This window comes from Motacilla alba, chromosome 2 (assembly GCF_015832195.1).
Source record: "Motacilla alba alba isolate MOTALB_02 chromosome 2, Motacilla_alba_V1.0_pri, whole genome shotgun sequence".
Classification (NCBI taxonomy): domain Eukaryota; kingdom Metazoa; phylum Chordata; class Aves; order Passeriformes; family Motacillidae; genus Motacilla; species Motacilla alba.
In genome coordinates, this window is record NC_052017.1 from 6203259 (window position 1) to 6223679 (window position 20421).

Below are 20421 nucleotides of genomic sequence, written 5' to 3' on the forward strand. Positions count from 1 at the left end.
TTCGTGTCCATGATGAGGAAAGATTCCCCTCTTGGTGCTTTCCTGACACATTTTCCTACATCACTCTGCAGCTGCAGAGAGCAATTTCACCTCTATGAAGTTCACACTCACTTTGCTACAGCTTTTCTTATACCTTTAGCACCACGTGTAAAAAGAGACCAATAAATTCAATAGGCTTTATTTTGTAAGCCAAACTATTTTTTTCTTTTCCCAAAAGAATGGATGTCTTCATTCATCACACTCTGGACTCTTTATTTAAAGGTACATTTTGCTGGAGCTGAAACATAGAATGCCCTCAAGGACACAAGAAAGCTCAAATTGTCAGAGACAACCCAGAAGACTTTATCACACTCCTAGTACAGTATTCTGCCCAAAACCAGCCTGCATGTCCTTTATGTCCCACCCCTGACTTTGAGCTAAGAGACAGTGAGATTTCATGCCATTCCCAGATTTTCAGTTAGCAGTGACATCCAATGCTAATAAATTACAATCCATCATTCACGCTGTGGCAATCCAAAGGGCTTTCCAAGCTGCAGATCCAGTCCAGAACAACTCCACGAGAGCTTCACTTCAGGGATGAGACTTTCATTGCCTGCTTTGGCTCTCTGGATTAGCTCTGGGAAGGCATTAAGGATATCTATCACTGGTTATCTCCCCCCTACTTTCTGTTCAGCCTAGAGGGAAGGGGAAAGCCAGCATCTCCAATGGCAATGTGCTCCCATTTCCCTGGCATGGCAGAGGCTGGACGACTTGCTTAAACTTTGGAGTTTCTACATCATTGAATTTCACATATTCAGTGAATTAATTATAATTAATAATCAATTGATTTTCATTTGTAATCCAACTAAGAATAACAGTTTCACTTTTATATGAACTAAATGAACCTGCTTTGGCAAAGAAACAGTCAAGAAGATAAATGGCCTCTTCTTTTCCAGGTTTTTGTTATCTTTGCAACATATGGAGACTGCACATTTCTAATTTCCTACTTCCTGTTAAAATTTTGTTGCAAACAGATTAAACTCTGAACAGACCCTAAATTTTAAATTTTGTGCACTTTTAAATGCATGATTAAGCCAATGTACAAAGCAAACAGTGCCTTTGACAGAAGCTCACTTTCAAAAGCAGCCTGACAAGCACAACCATCTCGTGTGGTAGCTCTGAAATGAAAAGTACTATTTTTAGAAGGAAAGTTCTGTTCTGTACTATTCCCACTGCCCAGAATTAAAAAAAAAAAAAAAAAAAAAGAAAAAAGAAAAAAGAAAAAAAAAAAAAAAAAAAGAACCCTGCATCTCACCTCTCCATCTTAACTGTCGATAAAGTGGGAATAAAACAAGGTGGTTTGTTTTTTTTCATTTTCCCATTTTCCCCTCTATTTAGAAAGCTGTCCAGACAAGGGACTGCCTCTCACTGCGGTGTGCACGGCACTCGGAGCGTGGTTTACTCCGGCTCCATCCCCAGCACCAGCGGTACCCGCGTAGCCATGACAACGCCGGGGCTGGGAGGCTCCATCGCCGCGGGAGGCTGAGCCCAGGCTCCGGCAGCACAGCGAGCTCCCAGCTCCGGCTTTGGGCTGCACGACCCAGCCGGGATCATTTCAATTTCAGCCCGGTTTCAGTCCCGGCTTTGCTCGCTGGTGAGACACGCTCCGGGCATCCCTGCACTGGGAGCTCCGGGGGCACTTCCAAGTGTCACTGAGATGAGATTTCCTTTGCACGGCTTTGGCTGCTGTGTAGAAAGCAGGGTTAACTCTCTGAGTGCCCACTGGAGTGAGAGGAAGGAACCTCTCCAAGTGAAAAATCTCAGAATTTAAATTTTAAGAGAACTGGCAATGTCCAAGGGATGGTAAATCTCACATTTCCAGGCTCACACACAGCAAGCCCTGGTGACTTGTTAAAGTCTGTCTCAAGGTATGTGCTTCAAAGAGCATCACAGTTCTGCTTGGGAGAAGATGTTAGAAGACACCAGTGCCCATCTTTGGAAGAATTTTAGATAAAATACTTGTCCATCTGGAAAATCTTGTGAACAATCAGGCAAACAGAAGAACACAACAAAGAGATTACTCACTCACACTAGAAATAGCCACCACTGAAAAGAAATCTTTGCAGTGGGTCCAGTTTGGAAATAATACAGAAAGGGAAGGGAAGAAATGACACACCCAGGGGTTTTTTACTAATTATTGTACATGCAGTACTAACATTCTGAGGAAGATATTTCCCTAAGTAAACTTCACGCTTCTTTCAAGGATTACGACATAATATTTTTTTTTTCAGAAATAATTTCTTGTTTAGATCCAGTGCAGGGAAAAAAACCTTACAAACAAGCCGTATCAAATTCTGACTCCTTTAGAAGGAGTCTTCTGATTTTAGCCATCTTATTATTCTTTATGAGTCCATTTAAGCACCACAATTACAATGGACCAACCTAAACATGCTGTGGAGAAAGGACAATCAAACACACACTCAGGGAAGCCCAACTGAAAACTTAAGCTCATTATCCACATACACCAAAAGTAATTTCTGCCCTCTGCAATGGCTTTGACACCCAGCAGGCACTGGTGAGCTGAAACAGGCAAGTCTGCATTTGATTTGGCTGACAGTTTGTGCATCAAAATGTGTTGAGAAGCATTTGATCCTGCCTGGAGAGTGTGGGAAACATTTCCAACTTCGCGGGACACCCTGGACACAGTGACAGATGGGCAGAGTATGAGCCTGGCATGGGAGAGGCCATTTCAGAACTGGCTGTTGCTCCAAGCCATGTGGCAGACAGTCCAAACCCGTTTGTCACAAAAAAAATAAAGCTCACACTGGAATTACCAAACACCAAGGCTCAGGGAGAGCCCCTGCCTTCAGCTCAGCCTGGCAGGGACACCCACCCTGCCAAGGAGCATCACTGAAAACCTCCCATGAAATTAATGAGCACCCAAGAAGGAAACAAAACAAAGCAAAACACAGCAAAGTGGGGGGTTTTTGTTTGTTTGTGGGTTTTTTTTGGTTTGTGGTTTTATTTTTTTTAATTTTTTTTCTCAAGATAAATCTACAAGCAGGAAATTTTGATTCAGAATTACAATTTTATTTTTTCATTACTACCAAAAATTAGGTTCATGCCAGCAATGTGGCCATAAAAAAATATTGGGGTTTTTTTCCCATCAGGAACATTAATTTCTATCTATATGTACTGAACAGCTGTACAACTATTAGTATATATATTTACATCTAAGTTTTATTAACATTTTGAGGTCTATTAGAAATAGAAATTGGACTTAGAACCACAATCAGGCACTAGAAGCCATCAAATACCTATGAGGAAAGTGTCTCTTACATCAGCACAGAAAGGGTAACTTTATCAAAATGTACATCAGCTCTAAAAGCAAAGGCACTGGCACCTACACTGAGAAGCAGAAACAAACTGCCCTGGTGACTATTTCCTCCAAGATGTAGATGTGACAGAGCTCAACTCAGAAAGCATTGCTATTTTTACACACATATAAAACATGGTCTCATGTAGGGCAATGGATATGGGAAACATACATAAACACATGTGCATACAGACATGGTAACAAGCCCTTAGAGTTTTTAAACTGTCATTTATTTTAAATTTAGGATGGTTAAATATTTACTGTCTTCAAATCAGCTTGTCACTGCCCCTACTTGGGTGGCCAAAGAGGCTGAAATAACAGGAGGATTTTCTCCTCCTGATGGAAACCCGATGGCTCTTGGCTGCCTGAAGCAAACTCTGGTTACAGGTGATTTCCATCAACTCTTTGTTTTGCCTTGAAAGATTTGCAACAATATTGCATTTAATTCTTCTAGTTTCTTCTTGATGAATGTCAGACATCCTTGTACATTCAGATTGATGGGGTGGGTTTGGGGGGCTGGCTGAGCTTTTTTGTTCATGTCAAACTGGGGCATTTAAACAAATAAATACATTTGTATTCCACTCCCAGTAATAAAAATATACTAAACTGAAGTACAACCAAGTCTTCTTTTGCGGGGTTTCCCACTGCCTCCCTTTGAATTGAGGGCTGGTCCCTTGTCAGCAGGATCCCTTTCATCCTGCTGCCCATCATTCCCTCCTCCATCAGATTATCCTGCCCCGCAGGCTCCCAGCTGCAGCAACTCCAGCCTGCTCACACCTCCCAGGGCTGCTCAAAGCCAGCACCGCCTCTGCTCTCCAGCCTCTCCTGCCCTGACCACAGAGGGGACACAGCTGAGGGGGAAATGTCTTCCCCAAAGGCTGACACTCATCTCTCCCGTGGCCCGTAACACTGAACAACAAGCAAAACGCACAAGATGCTGCCAAAATACCCTGCGTCTTCTACTGGATTCAATTTCATTTGCTGTTCACCATCACCCCACTGACAGAAGATCTTGAAACCCTTCAGGCTCTGATGCCAGGATGGAGCCGCCTCATCCCTTTCGGCCGTTCATTATCTCACAGATCCATTAATTGCAGTGCAAATTGCATGTGTTCAGCACTAATTCTTGTAAAAAGGGAAAAATGCAAGGGAGAACGCATGAAGCCAGTAATACAGCTCTTTATCCTGACAAACCTCATCAAATATCAAATTAAAATCATTAAGCAAAACAGCACTTCCTGCAAACCTGTGATTTGGGGTTGCAGTGACTAGCCATGGCAATTAGTTGCTCAGCAGTTCAGGAGGCTCTGAGATGAGCAGCAGGAGAAACCAAGCATTGCAGGATGCAGAGACCAGATGGTTTTAGGCTGAAAATAAATGAATACCTCCCAAATGATAATGTCTCTTTCCAAAACATTAACGAAAAGTTATGCAAGGGGGGGAAAAAAAAAACCACCAACAAACCAACCCCAAACCCAAGCTACGTTCTTTAACTAGATAAAAGAACATTTTGTTCAGCCTTGGAGTATCTATTGTAATTAAATGCTCTAAAAACAGGACAACAGCCCCGTGCCGGTCATGCATATGAGAGACAAAACACGACAAAAACCCCAAAATACCCAAGAACCATGCATTTCTTACAGAGCCTGAAGAATTCCTGCCTCTCGGCAGACTCCTGCAGTGCACTCGGGCATCCACCTAAATGAATGCAAAACCCATTTTCCCCTGCTACGATAAATTAATTTAATAATAAAAACAATCAAATCCAGAGAAACCCAGGGACAACCGAACCCCGGCTCTGACTTACAGCTCTGAAAAATCCTGCAGTCTGGCTGGAAACGTCCATCGAAGAACTGCATTGAAAGCTTTTCCCTAAAGGCAAGCGCATTTAAACATCTCGGGCTCTGCTACTGGAGCCGATGCTGCAACAGATGGGGCTCGGGGCTGGGTGTGTTGGTGCCTCCCATCGCGGCACGGCGCGGGGATGGCAGCGGCGGCGGCGGCAGCGCAGCTACCGCAGCGCAAGCAAGGCGGGCGGGCTCTCCCCGCTCGGGCTCCGTGCCAGCATCGCCCCGGGCACCACGGCCAGGTTCGGCTCCCCGCCTGCAGAACCGGCCATGGGCTCGGACAGCGGGGGCAGGTTCGGCTCCCCGCCTGCAGAACCGGGATGGGCTCGGGCAGCGCGGCCAGGTTCGGCTCCCCGCCTGCAGAACCGGCCATGGGTTCAGACAGTGCGGGCAGGTTCGGCTCCCCGCCGGCAGAACTGCCATGGGTTCTGGCATCACGGCCAGGTTCGGCTCCCCGCCTGCAGAACCGGCCATGGGCTCGGGCATCACGGCCAGGCTCGGCTCCCCGCCTGCAGAACCGGGATGGGCTCGGGCACCACGGCCAGGTTCGGCTCCCCGCCTGCAGAACCGGCCATGGGCTCGGACAGCGCGGCCAGGTTCGGCTCCCCGCCTGCAGAACCGGCCATAGGCTCGGGCATCACTGCCAGGCTCGGCTCCCCGCCTGCAGAACTGCCATGGGCTCGGGCATCACGGCCAGGTTCGGCTCCCCGCCTGCAGAACCGGCCATGGGCTCGGGCACCGCGGGCAGGTTCGGCTCCCCGCCTGCAGAACTGCCATGGGCTCGGACAGCGGGGGCAGGTTCGGCTCCCCGCCTGCAGAACCGGCCACGGGCTCGGGCATCACGGCCAGGTTCGGCTCCCCGCCTGCAGAACCGGCCATGGGCTCGGGCATCACGGCCAGGTTCAGCTCCCCTCCTGCAGAACTGCCATGGGCTCGGGCACCGCGGGAGGGTCGTTTAACGGCGTTTTTTGGGTGCGAGATGCTCAGGGGGCACAGGGGAAGTCGGAGGGTTCAAATAAGCGCAGGCGGTTTTAATGCGACCTGAAGGGGGGAAAAGAAAGGATCCCGTATATTTTCAATAGCAGAAGTTTGAGATGACTGAGGCTGCGTCTGCATCAGTATCGAATACCTTGGGGAAGGCAGCACAGAGCAGCAAATGCATTTTCAAGGCTGGAGTCTGTGCTGCTCCATAACAGCCCTATTCCCCACTTAACCACAGCTCCACTTTGGAGCTGCACAAAAGTCACATTATTTCTCTGGGCTTAAGTTTTCCCATCTGCAGTGTGAACAGGGGATGACTTGGCTAACTTTTTAATTTATTATAAAGACCTCACTGGGAAAATAAAGTGCCTGAGCACAAAGTATAACCATCAAAAGTATCACCATCCAAAAAAAAAAAAAAAAAAGATAATAGTTATTCTGAAAGGGCACCACATGAGCAAGTGCTTAGCAGAGCAATGCAAACTCTACCAGTAGGAGCTGAGGGATGGTGGGGATTTGAATTTTCTTCTTCATAAAGCTAAATCCCTGTTCTATAACCCCATTCAGCTTTGATTACTCCACCAACCAGTCTCACAGTGTCCTTCACTGGCAATGAAATTGTTTCCCAGACAATGGGGACATATCCTCAGCCAAGATGCTATTGAAGGCTAGCTCAGATGAGGACACCTCTGCTAGAACAAAGCAAAAGAAAGCAAGAGGCAGAAAGGTCATCCCTGCAGCTTCCAATACTTGAACAGAGGCATCAAAACTCCATGCAATGAACTAACAGCTCTCTGGAGAAACAAGTGGCGCCAGATCTTGAGCTACGGAGCATTTCCAGTCCTTTCCTGGTCATCTCAAAATACCATTTGTGATGATCTGTTGAAAAACTCCCTGAGATGCAGGGTTTGCTTTAATTAATAACTTCAGGTCACTAAACCACCAGATCAGTGGAGTGGACTTGGCTTACACATCACTCTCAGTCTATTCATCCCATTCACTGGACGATGCTGCACCCTTTTGCAAGAGGATGCAGCCAACACCAACCTTAATTCTGCTACATCAAATAATAAATCCCACTGAGGCTGGGCAGTACTTCAGAAGCAAAAGAGATGAGGTCCAGGTAACACCCCTCGTGTGCCAGGCAGATAGCACATCCCAGGAACCATCCACTGCTCTCTCTTCCTTCAGTGTGCTAAGTGCCTCTGATAACACAAGCCCCTTGGGAGCAAAAAGCTGAAAATGGTACATAGTGTTCACTCACAAATGGCAGCTATTACTTGAATCCTTTCAAGACAAGATCACTGGCAGCACTTTTTAACAGAAACATGCACAAATATTTGGTGTTTAGAAGATTTGTCCCCAGCTAAATTAATATTTTATGCATGCAGAATGTACAAATAGTTTAGGAAAATAAACAAGCTTCCTCTTAAATTGTGTTTAAGGGGTACAAGAGAAACCAGTCAACCAGCTGGAGCAAGCAAAACACATTTTGTCTCTCCTCCTCGAGCTGCAGGAGAAAGGAAGGAATCTGTGGCTAACCTGGAGAGGGTAAAAGGGAAGACTGGATTCATAGTGGAATAGAAAGGGCCCTCCTGCAAAGCACAGTTCAGATCAAATGCTTCTCTGTATAGGTGACTTCTAAGGATTATTCTGATTAGCAATCAGATCAAATAAAAAGGGGCATTAACAGCCAGGAAAATGTCCCACATCCCTAAATCATCCTTTTCAAATCACTCATGGCTCAATTTGATGTAGCCAATGCCAAGAATCATCCAGACCTATTAAAGTGGTTTTTTTTTAAAAAAAAACAACAAAAACAAACCCTAAACCTCTTTCTGGTCTCAAAGTCTGATTGGCATAAATTCCACCTCAAAAACATGCTTTTTCCTCCCCCACCTTTGGATAAGGAGTGTGAAACAGATTGCACAACTACATCTCAGATAGGCAGAACAGTTAATGGTTTAGATACCATTTCATAAATATTTGCTGAAATAGTTTTTGGATTCTGTCCAGTTTCTGACAGCCATTAAAAACATTGAATAATTTGCCATTTTCTTTCATCCTTCTGGGGTGAAAAATAGGCAGAGAGATTTTACTGCTATAATTTCTTACCATTATTTAATGACTACTCTCATTTATGTTGATGTCTCCTGCCAAAGAAGCCCAAATGATTCTTGAATGTACAGGCCTGAGGTGTCCAAATCACATTGATGTGAATATTTATATATTCTTTATTAAATATTCCCATATTGAATACCTGGGCTCATATGTGACTTGTGTAAGCAAGTGGTGAAGATCTGAGAGAAACCAACTAATTCTGAATAAATACCCTGTTTCTCACTGGGTTTCAAGTGCCTGTGCTCTATCAGAGGTGCTGATAGAGATGGTCAGTGATTAAAAGCAGCAGTGAGTTACAGCACATCATCTAGCACAAGATGGTGCAAGATGGGAAATCACACAAATCAAGTTATTTGATCATGTTTTCAACCACATTTTACTGACAAGTTCTAGGAGTCTCTATGAACAGGGATCCAAAACTCCAGCCATGTCCTTGCTTCCTTACATATTAAGGACAATTCAGGAAGTTCCAGAAAATGCTTCATATAATCAACTTTCCATGACAATAGATTTTTCAGATATTTTCAATTATTTCTCCCAATTCTCAAGTCCTTGGATCTCAAGCTCAGCAGTCATTATTCATTTTATAACTATGTTTCTTTAAAAAAAAGTTCCTTTTAGAGCACTTCTAGATCACTCACATATTTGGACTGGCTGTAGGATTCTCACACTTTACCAGGCAGTAATACTGAAGAGAAAACAAATCACCAAAACCTGCTTGTGCCTTGGACTGTGAATTACACACTCACCTATGGCCCAAACTCTGAGCAAAGCAGATTTATGACTGTCACATTTTCACCAGAATAAAGCTACAGAATTCCCTGCCCAACTGAAACAGGCATTGCTGTACTGGTTTATTTTTCCATTTGAAGAGTTCAGTTTTCAAAAATTCAGAGCCAGACCCCTCAAACAGCTTCAGATTTGACTGCACATAATTCCTGCACAATTTCCTAGAACTGTTCCAAAACACCAACTCAATTTCATCCTTTTAGTCCAAGTACAAGCCCAAAGTATCATAAATTTCTAACTGGCAGTACAGCAACCTTCCACAATTTCCCAGAGGAGACAGAAAATGTCTGGCTATTGGTTGTTGGTATTTATATTCCATAATTTTCCACAAAGATATGGTGGGTTTGTAAGTACTACATAAATTAGATGAGTTCATGGGGCCAGCTTCCATTACAGTTTCCTTTTTCTTATGAGGCAAAGAGTGCCTTGAAATCAATGGAGCTTCTGTCTGTGAAGATAGCACTTCAGAACACAGCAGATACAGCAATGTGCATGGTGAGCCAGAGCTCTGCATGGCAGGGCAGGGCTTTTTTCCACTGTGTAATTAAGAAAGAGTTTTCCTATTTTTTACAGCCAACACAGCCATCATAGTCATGGTTGCCCTATCCCCACTCCTACTGAGCACGAGCAGCAACCTAAAAGCAACATGCAACACAGATGTGGAGCCTCCAGCCAAGAAACCAAAGCACCTGGGCAATTCTCAGATGAGAGAGAAGTAAGTCCTTGAAGGGCAGGGAAAGCCACAGCAGCAGCTGGGAGACCAGCAGAACCCAAGGGGAAGATGAAATGGGGAGAAAAAAAGCCTAAACTGCACCACAAGACACACCAGCTCTTAGCAGAACAGCCAAAGTAGTCTCTTAAGTGTTGATGTCAGGCAAAGGGCGGCTGTGATCTGCAGGAGTTGGAAAAGGAAGTACAAGAAAAAAAACAAAACATTTAGCTCCAAGAGCGAGAGGTAGGGGTGAACTGCAAATCAGGCAAAACTGCAATGCAGGGTGATGGAGATGGTACAAAACAGAGAGAGGAGCAGAGAAAAATACCCCACGACAACAACATCCACAGTTTATTCCTTTTTTCATCTCAAACAGCCACAAATTTTTCCTTGCAATTTTTCAGCATATCTACCAAGCAATGAACCAAGTAGCTGGGATTCCTGACTCACTGCTGACAAGCCAGAAGGAGAGCATCCATGTGAGAAACATCAAACCTCAGTGAGCAATCACCCATCTCTCCCGGGGGAGGGAGCACCCTGCCAGCCTCTGCAATGAGGATGGATCACACTGCACCAGGGATGCCTCAGCCAGCTTGGGTACCAAAAGCTGGATAGCTGCATTCTCAAATCTAGTTCTTCAGCAGGACTCACACAGAGGAGTTTTTCCCCTCTGTATTTGCATATATAGCCAGATGCAAATGACAGTGAAATGATGAGGTGTTCATACAAAGGCAGTACTGGAGGCTGCACAGCAGCAGCCTTGTGCCTGCTCCACATGGAGCCCACTGCCCTTCCCACCTGCCTGGATCTCACAGATGGAGGGATGGAGCCTCTTTCTTGCATCATGGTGGGGAGGAAGGGGTGGAGACACTTCTGGAGAGGGGCCTGTGCAGAGCTGTGCTGGGTCTGGGGTCAGTGGAGGTCTCTGGGTGCCCGGGGAGAATTACAAAGTCTGAGCTAGGACACAATGTTCAACAACTCAGGGAGTGAAGGACCAACACTTTGAGCTATAATCCTCTGTGGTGTGGGTGAAACGCCTCAGAGATGTCCTGGTCTATGAGGATGAACAAACCAGAGAGCAAAATTACCATCAGGAACTTGGTGGGGCCCCTGTAGTGCCTCATTCAGCTTTGCTGGAGGCATTTGGGGGGCTGCCACACTGGCATCAGTGATGATCTGGGAGGTTTGAATCAGTAGCAATTGATGATTCAGGATGACCAGATTGGAACACTGTGGACCGACTCAGAGCCCCCATTGCTTTCATTCTCTACAAAGGCATTGCATTTTAAAAGTTTTGAAGGACACAGGATGGGTCTTACCTTGCTTCTGTGTCCCTTAAGAGTTTGGATGAGAAACATCCTTTGTGGGCCAGAAACAGCCCCACATGACAATAGAAGAATGATACTGCAGCATCTAGAAATGGAAGAAAACCACAGGGAAGTAGGATCTGGTGATTTATGGGTAAGAACTCCAACCAGGGGCTTTAGCATAACATATTTTTGTATCTGTATGCAAAGGATCTATAAAAATGGGAATTCTGCAACATGGTTTTCAGCTTCACTAGTCCCAGAGTGGAATCTCTAAGGAGCAGCACTTCCATGAGGTCACAGCAGTGGCCACATGGATGAGTGGAGATGCCTCAGCTCCGCTGCCGCCTCCTTGATCTCTCTGCCTTTGGGCTGCTCTGTGCTCCCTCCCTCGGGAACACACACTGCTCCTGGGGGCTGTGGCAACAACAGGGACAGGGGTGTCAGTGCCAAAGAAGCCCAGGGAACAGGGTGAAAAAATGAGGCAGGAAGGAGAAAAAGGGGATGGTAATTAGCTGCACATAAACCCAGCCACACCTGAGCAGTCTGCAACATTTTAAGACTGGCTTATAGATTGTGGTGGAGAACATATAATGCTCCAGCACTTCTGCAGCTCTCAGGGGAGCACTAATTATTTACCCAAAAGAAAACATCCTGCTACAATAACATCACAGGACACCCATCCAGGAATTAAGATGCTCTTGCACACTCACAGCAAGTTTTATTTTCTTTGAACCTCATGACTTAGGTTTGACTGTTGTGGTGGATGTTGAGTTATTTCATTGAAGTTGTCCCTGTGCCTGCAGGCCCCAGGTGAGTTACCCATGTCCTCACATCTTTGTACAGCCTGGCTAGGGACAATTTGTTCTTCAGGTCAGGGATCCTGGGCCTTCTAAGGCACTCTGTGCACGTAGCAGCTTTGCTCTACGTAGGTTTTACCTCTTGTAGGTGTGCAATAAATAGTAACCATTAACTCTGAATTGAAGAAAGGACCCACCTAGAAAAGGATAAAGTGGCTGCCTACATACAGGAATGAATAGTTAAAATATCATCAAAGCTTTAGAACCTGAAGTACAAAGATCTCTGCTGGTATCAACTGGCTGTTAGAAAAAAAAAAAAAAGAGGTAAGGGAACCTTGCAGCATTTAAAGTAGGTCAGCACTGCCAGAAAAGAAATACTTTTAAATAAATTGTGATGCAGAAACCTGACACAGAGTTACAAATTCACCAGAAAGAACTTGTCAGCTTAACCAAAATAGAAATAAATTAGTTTATCCACTCAATTTAATTTAGAGACATGCAGCAGTTGGGGCCGATGAAATGGGTACAAGCCACATCAACACTTGCAGACTGGCATGAACACCCCAGGAATAATTACATCCACAGTATTATGCTGGATCCTATTGGAATGAGCAGTCCGACTTCCAGCCTGTAACTAGAGATGATCTCAGGGGTTTCTGGAATACAGATGGACCATTTCCCTGAGAGCTGCTTCACCCACTCCCACAGCGCTGCTGGCTGCCCAGCTCTTAGGAAGGTGCTCCACAAGGCTGGTGTCAGAGCAGACACATCACACAGCTCCCCTCTGCTGCTGCTGCAGCTCAGGGACCCTCCCAGCAGAGCCACATCCCCTCCACAAAAGGATGCAAAATACTCAGAGGCAAAGCCCCACTGCTCTTTTGTGGCGCCCACAAGCATCGTGGAAGCCCTGTGGTGGTGGGCTCTGAAATAATGCCATCCATGATAAAAGTTTATTTAACTGCCAGAGGCAGTTCTGGATATAGGATGCACCCAGGGAGAGTGAAGTTATTTTAAGATCAAATATTTGATTACCACCACAGGGACTTATTGACCAAAAAAAACCCCAAAACCCAAAAACCAAAAAAACCAAACAAAAACCCAAAATACCAATCAACCAACCAACCAAATGAAAAAAAAAAAAAAAAAACCATGTAAGAGATATTTAGATTTTACTTCCCAATTTGGTCATGTAAATAAAAATTTAAAATAATCTACCCACACCGGAAAGAGAAGTGTGCTCTCAAAGTCTCTCACCACAGACAAGAGCACTTAAAGGACATCCTGGACACAAAATTTGCCTAAAGAAAAGTGAATGCAATTTGATTTTAAAGAACTCAACTAATAAGGAGCCGACAAAATTTTCAAAAATCAAATACAAAGTACAAGTGATCACATCAGAAGAAACACTTATGTCAATTTCTGCAGCATTCTGGTTTTAATTTGGTTCCTTTTTTTTTTTTCTTGAGTTGGGTTTTTTAAAGGTAAGACAAGTTGCACACAAAGCAATCACTAAGGCATGTGTATAAAACAGACTTTTTTCACTTAAGAAGTTAATGAAATAATTTAAAAGGAGAAGTCTTTTAAAGGCTGTAACCTTTATATCTCACATAAAAAAAGGGTGTAAACTGTCACTCAATTAATTTCACTCATACTGTGACCCTGGTTAATAAGAGTATTAATGTGTGTGAATATATTTACATCTATCTGAGAAAATACACACACACACATACATAAATACAGACACATGCATAAAAACTACTGTTGCAGGTGAATATTTTTAGTTGTTCCCCCATTCCATGGCCTCCTTGTTACATCTACATTTTAAATGATGAAGGATGACTTTGTGGTTGAGGTTGGCAGGGTACCCACATTCTATTCCCAGCAGACAAATTCCAGCAAGCCCTGAAGGCTGATGGGTCTTTTCTCTCAATCACAGATTGACTAGATTTGTTTAGGAAGAGTTAATTTTTTAAATACTTTTCAGTGTTTTGTAGAACTGGAATAAAAAGCAATGATTATTTTTAAACTTTGTACATTTGACACAATATTGACTTAAACACACAAATAAAATGGCATCAACAACTACAACCTACACACAAAGCATCACTTGTTTTATTCCTCACACTGAAGTTGTCTTCCACAGACATTTGGGCTTCCAAGCCTGCCCCAAACACCCCAGATTCCACTGGGGGCAGCATCACAAGCCCCAAACCTGTTTTGGGGAGATTCTATGAATTATGCTGAAAAAATAGTGAAGATTGCAATCAGAACATTAATTATGTCATATCAATTTAAAAGATCAACCAATTTGATCCAAGGCATAGAATAGCCCGGGTTGGAAAAGACCTCAAAATATCATCCAGACCAACTTTTCATGGAAAGAGAGCCTAGATGAGATTATCTAGCACCCTGCCCAATCACATCTTGAAAACTTCCTGGAAAGACCAATTCCATAGCTCAAATATCACATTTATATAGTGTTTGTTTTGATCACTATGTAGAGTGCTGCACTGGGTAACAAAAGTCCAAAGGCTTTTGAGCTGACAGAAATCCCCCTGTGAGTGCCCAACCACCCCTCCAGCTGTCAGCACCAGAGCAGCTTCTGAACAGGAACACATCCCATAAACAGCAGGATCATCTGTTTGGAAGGTTGGAGACTGAAATCTTGTTTCTTGGCAACATTCAGTAATTCAAAGCACACTCTTATGTGTTTCATAAAATGCTTTTTTCTTCCTTTTGTAGTACTTTTGAGCCTATACACATTTTCCAGTGAGAACATGGGTCCCAGTCCCAATCTCTGAGTTGGCTCCCCACATGGACCTGGGCAAAACTGTGCTTTGCTGTGGCAGGTCTAATGAGACCTGACAGATCTAATATGAAATCTATTAATACTTCCACTGATCTATCAGCAAGAATCACTCTTCCACACCAGGCTGTGCAGCCACATTTGCAAAATTCAGGAGTATCAGTTTAGAACAAGCAGCTACAACCACAACTCTTCTTTATTAATCATAAAAAGGAAAAAGCATTAATGGCTGTTCCAAAAACTTTACTGTTTTCATTTCTCCCCTCCTGGCTGTTCTTTGTTATTTTGTCAGACTACACTGTATTCAGAGGTGCCACCTTTTAACAGAACAGACAGGAACAAGTATTGTTCAGTGAAATACTGATTTAAAGATAATAATATGGCATTAATTAAGGAAGCACCAAGAAACCTGAGAAATCATTTTGCTACAACACCAGCATTAAGTATGACAAACAGCAGCTTTGGATCTTGATCAACAAACAGCCAGTGGTTGAGGGCTTTGCAAACAAGGCTCCAGAAAGGCTTTCAACCTTGCCCTTGCTGTTGGATGCCTCTGTGGAGTTCCTGCCAAAGATAATCCTCCCCTACAGCCCAGTAATATATTCCAAAAAGAGAATTTTATTTACTTTAGGATATGTTAATTACTATTTGTGTGTGTTATTAGCAGCAATTTCTTAAGAGTGCACAAGTTGTCAGCTATTTTGGAAGAAAAAGAAGGAGGAATTGCAGCTACAAAATACTTCTGGGTTTATCCTCTCCTAGTACTTGAATTAAAACATCATAAGTGTGGGATAATATACCAGCTATAATGTCCTAAAATAGAATAAACATTTCCATCCACGTACAGCTCAAGATACTTGTTTCTCCAGGACCACTGCCTCTCCTGACTGCAAAGGAGCTTTTGAAAACAGATTTCTCAGTCCCTCAGCTTTCCACTCGAATGCTTCTGAAATATGCCCATTTAACAAGTTGCAGGAGGACCTTGGGGACCTCCTGCTGAAACTCTGACAGCACACAGACATTGTAATAAACTGGCTTCCACCTCAGCTAAAGCTTTTTTACAAAAGGTTTTTCCATACAGAATTAATTCCTTGGTGTTCAGAGTCTGCTTATCTCTCTTCAGAGCATCAGTACAGATTTCCACTGAAAGCTTATCAGCAGAGAGTGTTTCTGGGAAAGGAATAAGAGAAATATATCTAACTGGAACTTTGCAGTGGAGCTGTTCATTGCCTTTGAAAGCTACGCTGTGAGGTCAAATTTTTGTGTGATACACTGACAATATCTCAAGCATCAGTAGAAAAGGAGCTAATTTGGTTTATTTGCTCTAGGGCAGGAAGAAGGCAAGCAGAAAGCATCTAGAAGAAGAAAATTAAACCCTTACAACTGCCTGGAAAACACCATTTCAAATGCTAGATTTCAAGGTCACGGAAGGAAGTGACCACTGACTGGACTATATTTAAATGCACTATGAAACTCAATACTGTGCTTATTTTTAGGTAAGAATAATAACTATTCCCCTTTCTTCTGTACTTATTCCTAACAGGCATCCTGTCCAAAGAGTCATCCAGGGCAACTCCTAACACTGACAGGAGCACAGTATGGGGCTATATGGCTGCCTACACTTTTTTTTTTCCTACCACCAAAGAGATATCAGCAGTGCATTTCCAGGATGGAGTTTCCTTCCCCAGGTCCAAGTCCAACATCTGCTTCAGTCAATGATGATCCAGATGTTGTGTCAGACTCTAGATTACATCCCAGCTGAAAGGAAGTCCAGCCAATATCCCACAAAATGTCTTAGCCTTACCCTGTGATAATTTTAGCTGTGGCCTTCCAAGCCAGAGCTTGCCTGGACAAGTGCTTCAGAACCATCCAGAGAAAAGTGAGCACCAGCACCATCCACTAGCTAATGGTTAATCTCTCTGAATCCAGTCCTCACTTTGGTTTTACAAAAATTAAGAGGTTTATCTAACTTAGTGCTAGAGTTTGAGCTTCATGTACTGAAAGGACAAGGATAATGTTCTTGCATGAACTGATTATTGGATCACTCGGAGGAGAAAAGGTGATTCACAAGCTCTAGGTTAAAATAAATGGAGGTGTCCAGGACAGAAAGGATTTTCAAGGATTTTCTTCCTTCCTTCCTTCCTTCCTTCCTTCCTTTCCTCCCTCCCTCCCTCCCTCCCTCCCTAACATGAAAGTGCTTTGTGTGGTTGGTTTTCATCTTTTTATGCTTGGTCCCATTTCCAGGACCACTTCAGAAAATTACCTAACAAATCCTTCCTGCTGGGACAGTAAATTTCAGAATAAAAAGCTGTAGCAGTCTTGATTACTCCAGCCCCTTTCCTGCAGCACATCATGGTGGTGGATTTTGGTTTCAGTGACCTTCTGCTGAAGCTGTGATGTGCTCTGGACTGTAGTGGGTCCCTGCCTATGGGGTGTAATAAATGTTCTCCACATCCTGTAGCATGAAGCCTCTGGAGGTGGCAACTGCCAATGCTGACAGAGGAGCACCTCTTGGAAAGAACTGGCATCAGTCATGGAACAAAAAGCAAACACAGCACTTCAGGAATGTATGTCCAAGTTTCTGTCTCTCACAAACATCCCTGCACACACCCCACCAACATGCTCATGGCAACCAGTGCCACTGCACACAGAATTTTTCAGACATTCATTTTGTTGTCCTAAGCAACCACCAGATCAGCTTGTTCCTCCAGATGTAACCACAAACATTCAGCAGATTAAGCTAAGCTCTCTGGCCAATTTCATGTCTTTTTTTTTTTGTTGTTGTTTTTTTTTCATTGTGGAAATGAGGTAACAGGACAATGCAGAGCAGTCGATATTAATCTAATCCCACTACTAAATTTCTTCAGTTTATGAAAATCACTAAGAGGTAGTTTCTGTGTCAGGTACTCAGAAAGCTGTACAGCAAGTTAGTGCCTCTAATACATTACAAAACTAGTTGTAAAGTCATATGCTTGATGTATGGCTTCAGCTACAGCCACATGCTCAAAACAAGGATTGCATCTCAATCTAGTATTTTGCAATTGCTATTTTAACAACCTGTTTTAAGTTGCTTTCAAGTCTTGCCAAACTGTAATGAGAAAGAGCAGAAGTTTTCCAAAGCTGCGCCTGCCCAAAGAGGGACTATCTGAGAAAACTTCCGCCAAAATATTTAAGCTATTCCTAAAAAATGTTGCAGAGAATATTTTAATATAAGAAACAATTTTCTGGTGAATTTTAGAGGGAGATTTCTAGCTCCTCCTTGGGTTGGGTTTAAGAGATATGACTTGACAGGACGGACTGCATAAGGCAAACATTTCTGTTATCCATACAAAAATGAACCTAAATTAAACTATTTTATACAGGGATGCTTACATTGGACAAGCACTGGCAGCAGTGGGACTGAAAAACGGAGCCCCCTCAAATAAGGGGAGTGAAAATATGGGAGATAATGTGGCCCGACTAACAAGTAAGCAGCTGTGGTACCTGAGAATACCTCAAAAGGAGAAAGGGATTGAAAGGTAGAAGACAGAATCTAATACTTGCTGGACAAGGAGACTGAAATTGAGTTCAGACATCCACAGAATGGAAGTTGGGATTGAGAAGCAGACATGAGGCAGGGACAGGGCAAAGTAGCTGAAGGCACAGGCTGTGGGTGAGACAGATTTACTGGGAATGGGCAAAAGAGACTTCACTTCCTGTCCACCTGCAGAAGATTAAACAGAATCAACTCCTCCTGAAGAAAGCAACAGGACTGGGTAAACTGACATTATGAGCAGGAGTCAACTAAGACTGAGACGCCTAAGTTCAGGTGTGTCACCACAAATGCCTACATATAACCTAGTGTTTGAATTCCCAGGATAGAAGATAGATGTGGAGGAGGACATTTAGTGGCTGAAACAGAGGTCCTTATTGCCATCTGAGACAACATGGGTAAGGGCACAAGGCTGACATCTGCCACAGCATCTACATGGGGCCTGCACTCTATGGGAAGACACTTTATCAATGTGCCTGGAGTCCTTTGGTAGAAAAAATGTCACTGTGTCTGATATATCCTCTCCAGAGAGGGGACAGCAGCAGCATCCCAGTGTCAATGAGGAAAGCTGAAGGCCTGGCAGGGTACCTTAGCACAGCTCCAGTGGTAGCTTTCAGGCTTATAAATGGGCATCCTAATGGATCTGCAGAAAAGAACAGAATTAAAGTTGGACAAGCTACTTCTGTCCAAACCTTTCTCAGCTTTTGAGACACTGACTTTGTAACCGTACTAATATTCTTTCAACACTTCTTTATATTCTTATAAAAAGGCCTTCTGTATGAATTTGGACTGGGGTAGCCAGAAGCATCTGATGAAACTCAAACAAGTCTTTGATTTGTGATAGTCCATAAAACAGCATTAGGCATACATAATGCACAGCATGCTCTTCACAGATATGTACCTTTGCCAACTAAAGCAACCCCAGAGATGGTTTTCCTAACCACTAAAGACAAATATGCTTAAACAAATGGTTTATGAAATCCAATAGCAAGGCACTGAGAGCAAGGCCAGTCCAGTTTGATTTCTCTGCCTGCCTGCTGTTTATCTCTCCTTGAGGAATTCAAACTGAGAAGTCCTTGTGTAACTTGTGAAGACCAAAGAGGAAGCTCAAAGCACTGTGAAAAGGTTAGTGAAGACAACAACTGGAAACAGAGACATGCTTTGCACTATGTTCATCATGAACAGTTTTTGTTTGAAATCTCAAACACAAGCTCAAGCAGTTCAGACCCCAAACCTGATGCGGATATTTGGCAACCACCAACCTTTGTGGTTGTGTGCAAAAGAATAAAGAAAACCCTGCTCTTTGTCCTGCTGCTAGAGCTGTTTACTTTCTGGCGTGAGCTTGCAGTTCCTGAGATCTTAGAATAAGGTCTGTAACCACAAAGCTGCAAAAGTCTGAGAACTGTACCAGACCTTGGGCCAGTAGTTCAACAAACAACTACAAAAGAAGATTTCAGATCTTCAAAGAGAAAGAGGAAGGAAATCAGCTGTCAGCTAGCTTAAAAAAAAAAAAAGAAAAAAGATGCAGATGACTTATCGCTTACCAGTTTACCTAAGAAAAAATCCCAACAACCATGAACCCGTGAGATGCTGATCACATAATGTTTAAATTTCTCATTTTAAAAAAAATGGCCACAGAAAGAAAACTGTGAGTACAAATCAACTTCCTTGGGAAAGCAGCATCAGCGTGGGCAGTAAAGAAGTTGTTGAAGTGGAACAATGTGGCAAACCTGACACTGATTGGATTTAAGGCTCTAATCACTTTTCCTTGCACACGAGTCTCATATCTGTTGTTAACTTTAATGAGACTTCTGTGCCAAGCCTGCAAGGAGAACTGGTCCTTAATTTTCCTTGCTGCCAAACTGTTTCATTAGGAAGTATTTCCATGTCTTCCTGCTGAAGTTTCAGTCAGCAGTGCCGACACAGACGCAGCGCTGGTGACGAGGAATTCTCCTCAGATCTGGGAGCTGTGGTGAGAGAAGGGCTTGGGTAGATCCAACACTTGTGCCAATGAGTGTGACTAAAGATTTAAAGCTTGTTACCTCCTGCTTGTCCCTGCAGTGACTCTGGAGGAATGACTTTTTCAGCTTTTCTTCCCTCAGTTTCTAAAAAGGAGAAGCATTTGTTGTGATTTCCCTGGTGGAGCTATTTGGAGATGAATTAGGATGTGT

General features: G+C 43.5%; 1 protein-coding gene across 3 annotated transcripts in view; it reads right to left on the minus strand.

Moving 5' to 3' along the window:
• The window catches only part of PRKAG2 (protein kinase AMP-activated non-catalytic subunit gamma 2), a 215363-nt gene that overhangs the window by 158412 nt on the left and 36530 nt on the right, over window positions 1-20421 (minus strand). The window contains exon 1 of one of the 3 annotated variants that reach the window (XM_038128910.1): window positions 5163-5334. The exons of the other annotated variants lie outside the window; for them this stretch is intronic. Within the exon in view, the coding sequence (XP_037984838.1) occupies window positions 5163-5243 (81 nt within the window). The 5' untranslated portion in view covers window positions 5244-5334. Of the gene's footprint in view, window positions 1-5162; window positions 5335-20421 lie in introns of those variants that run through there. 3 annotated transcript variants of the gene reach the window in all.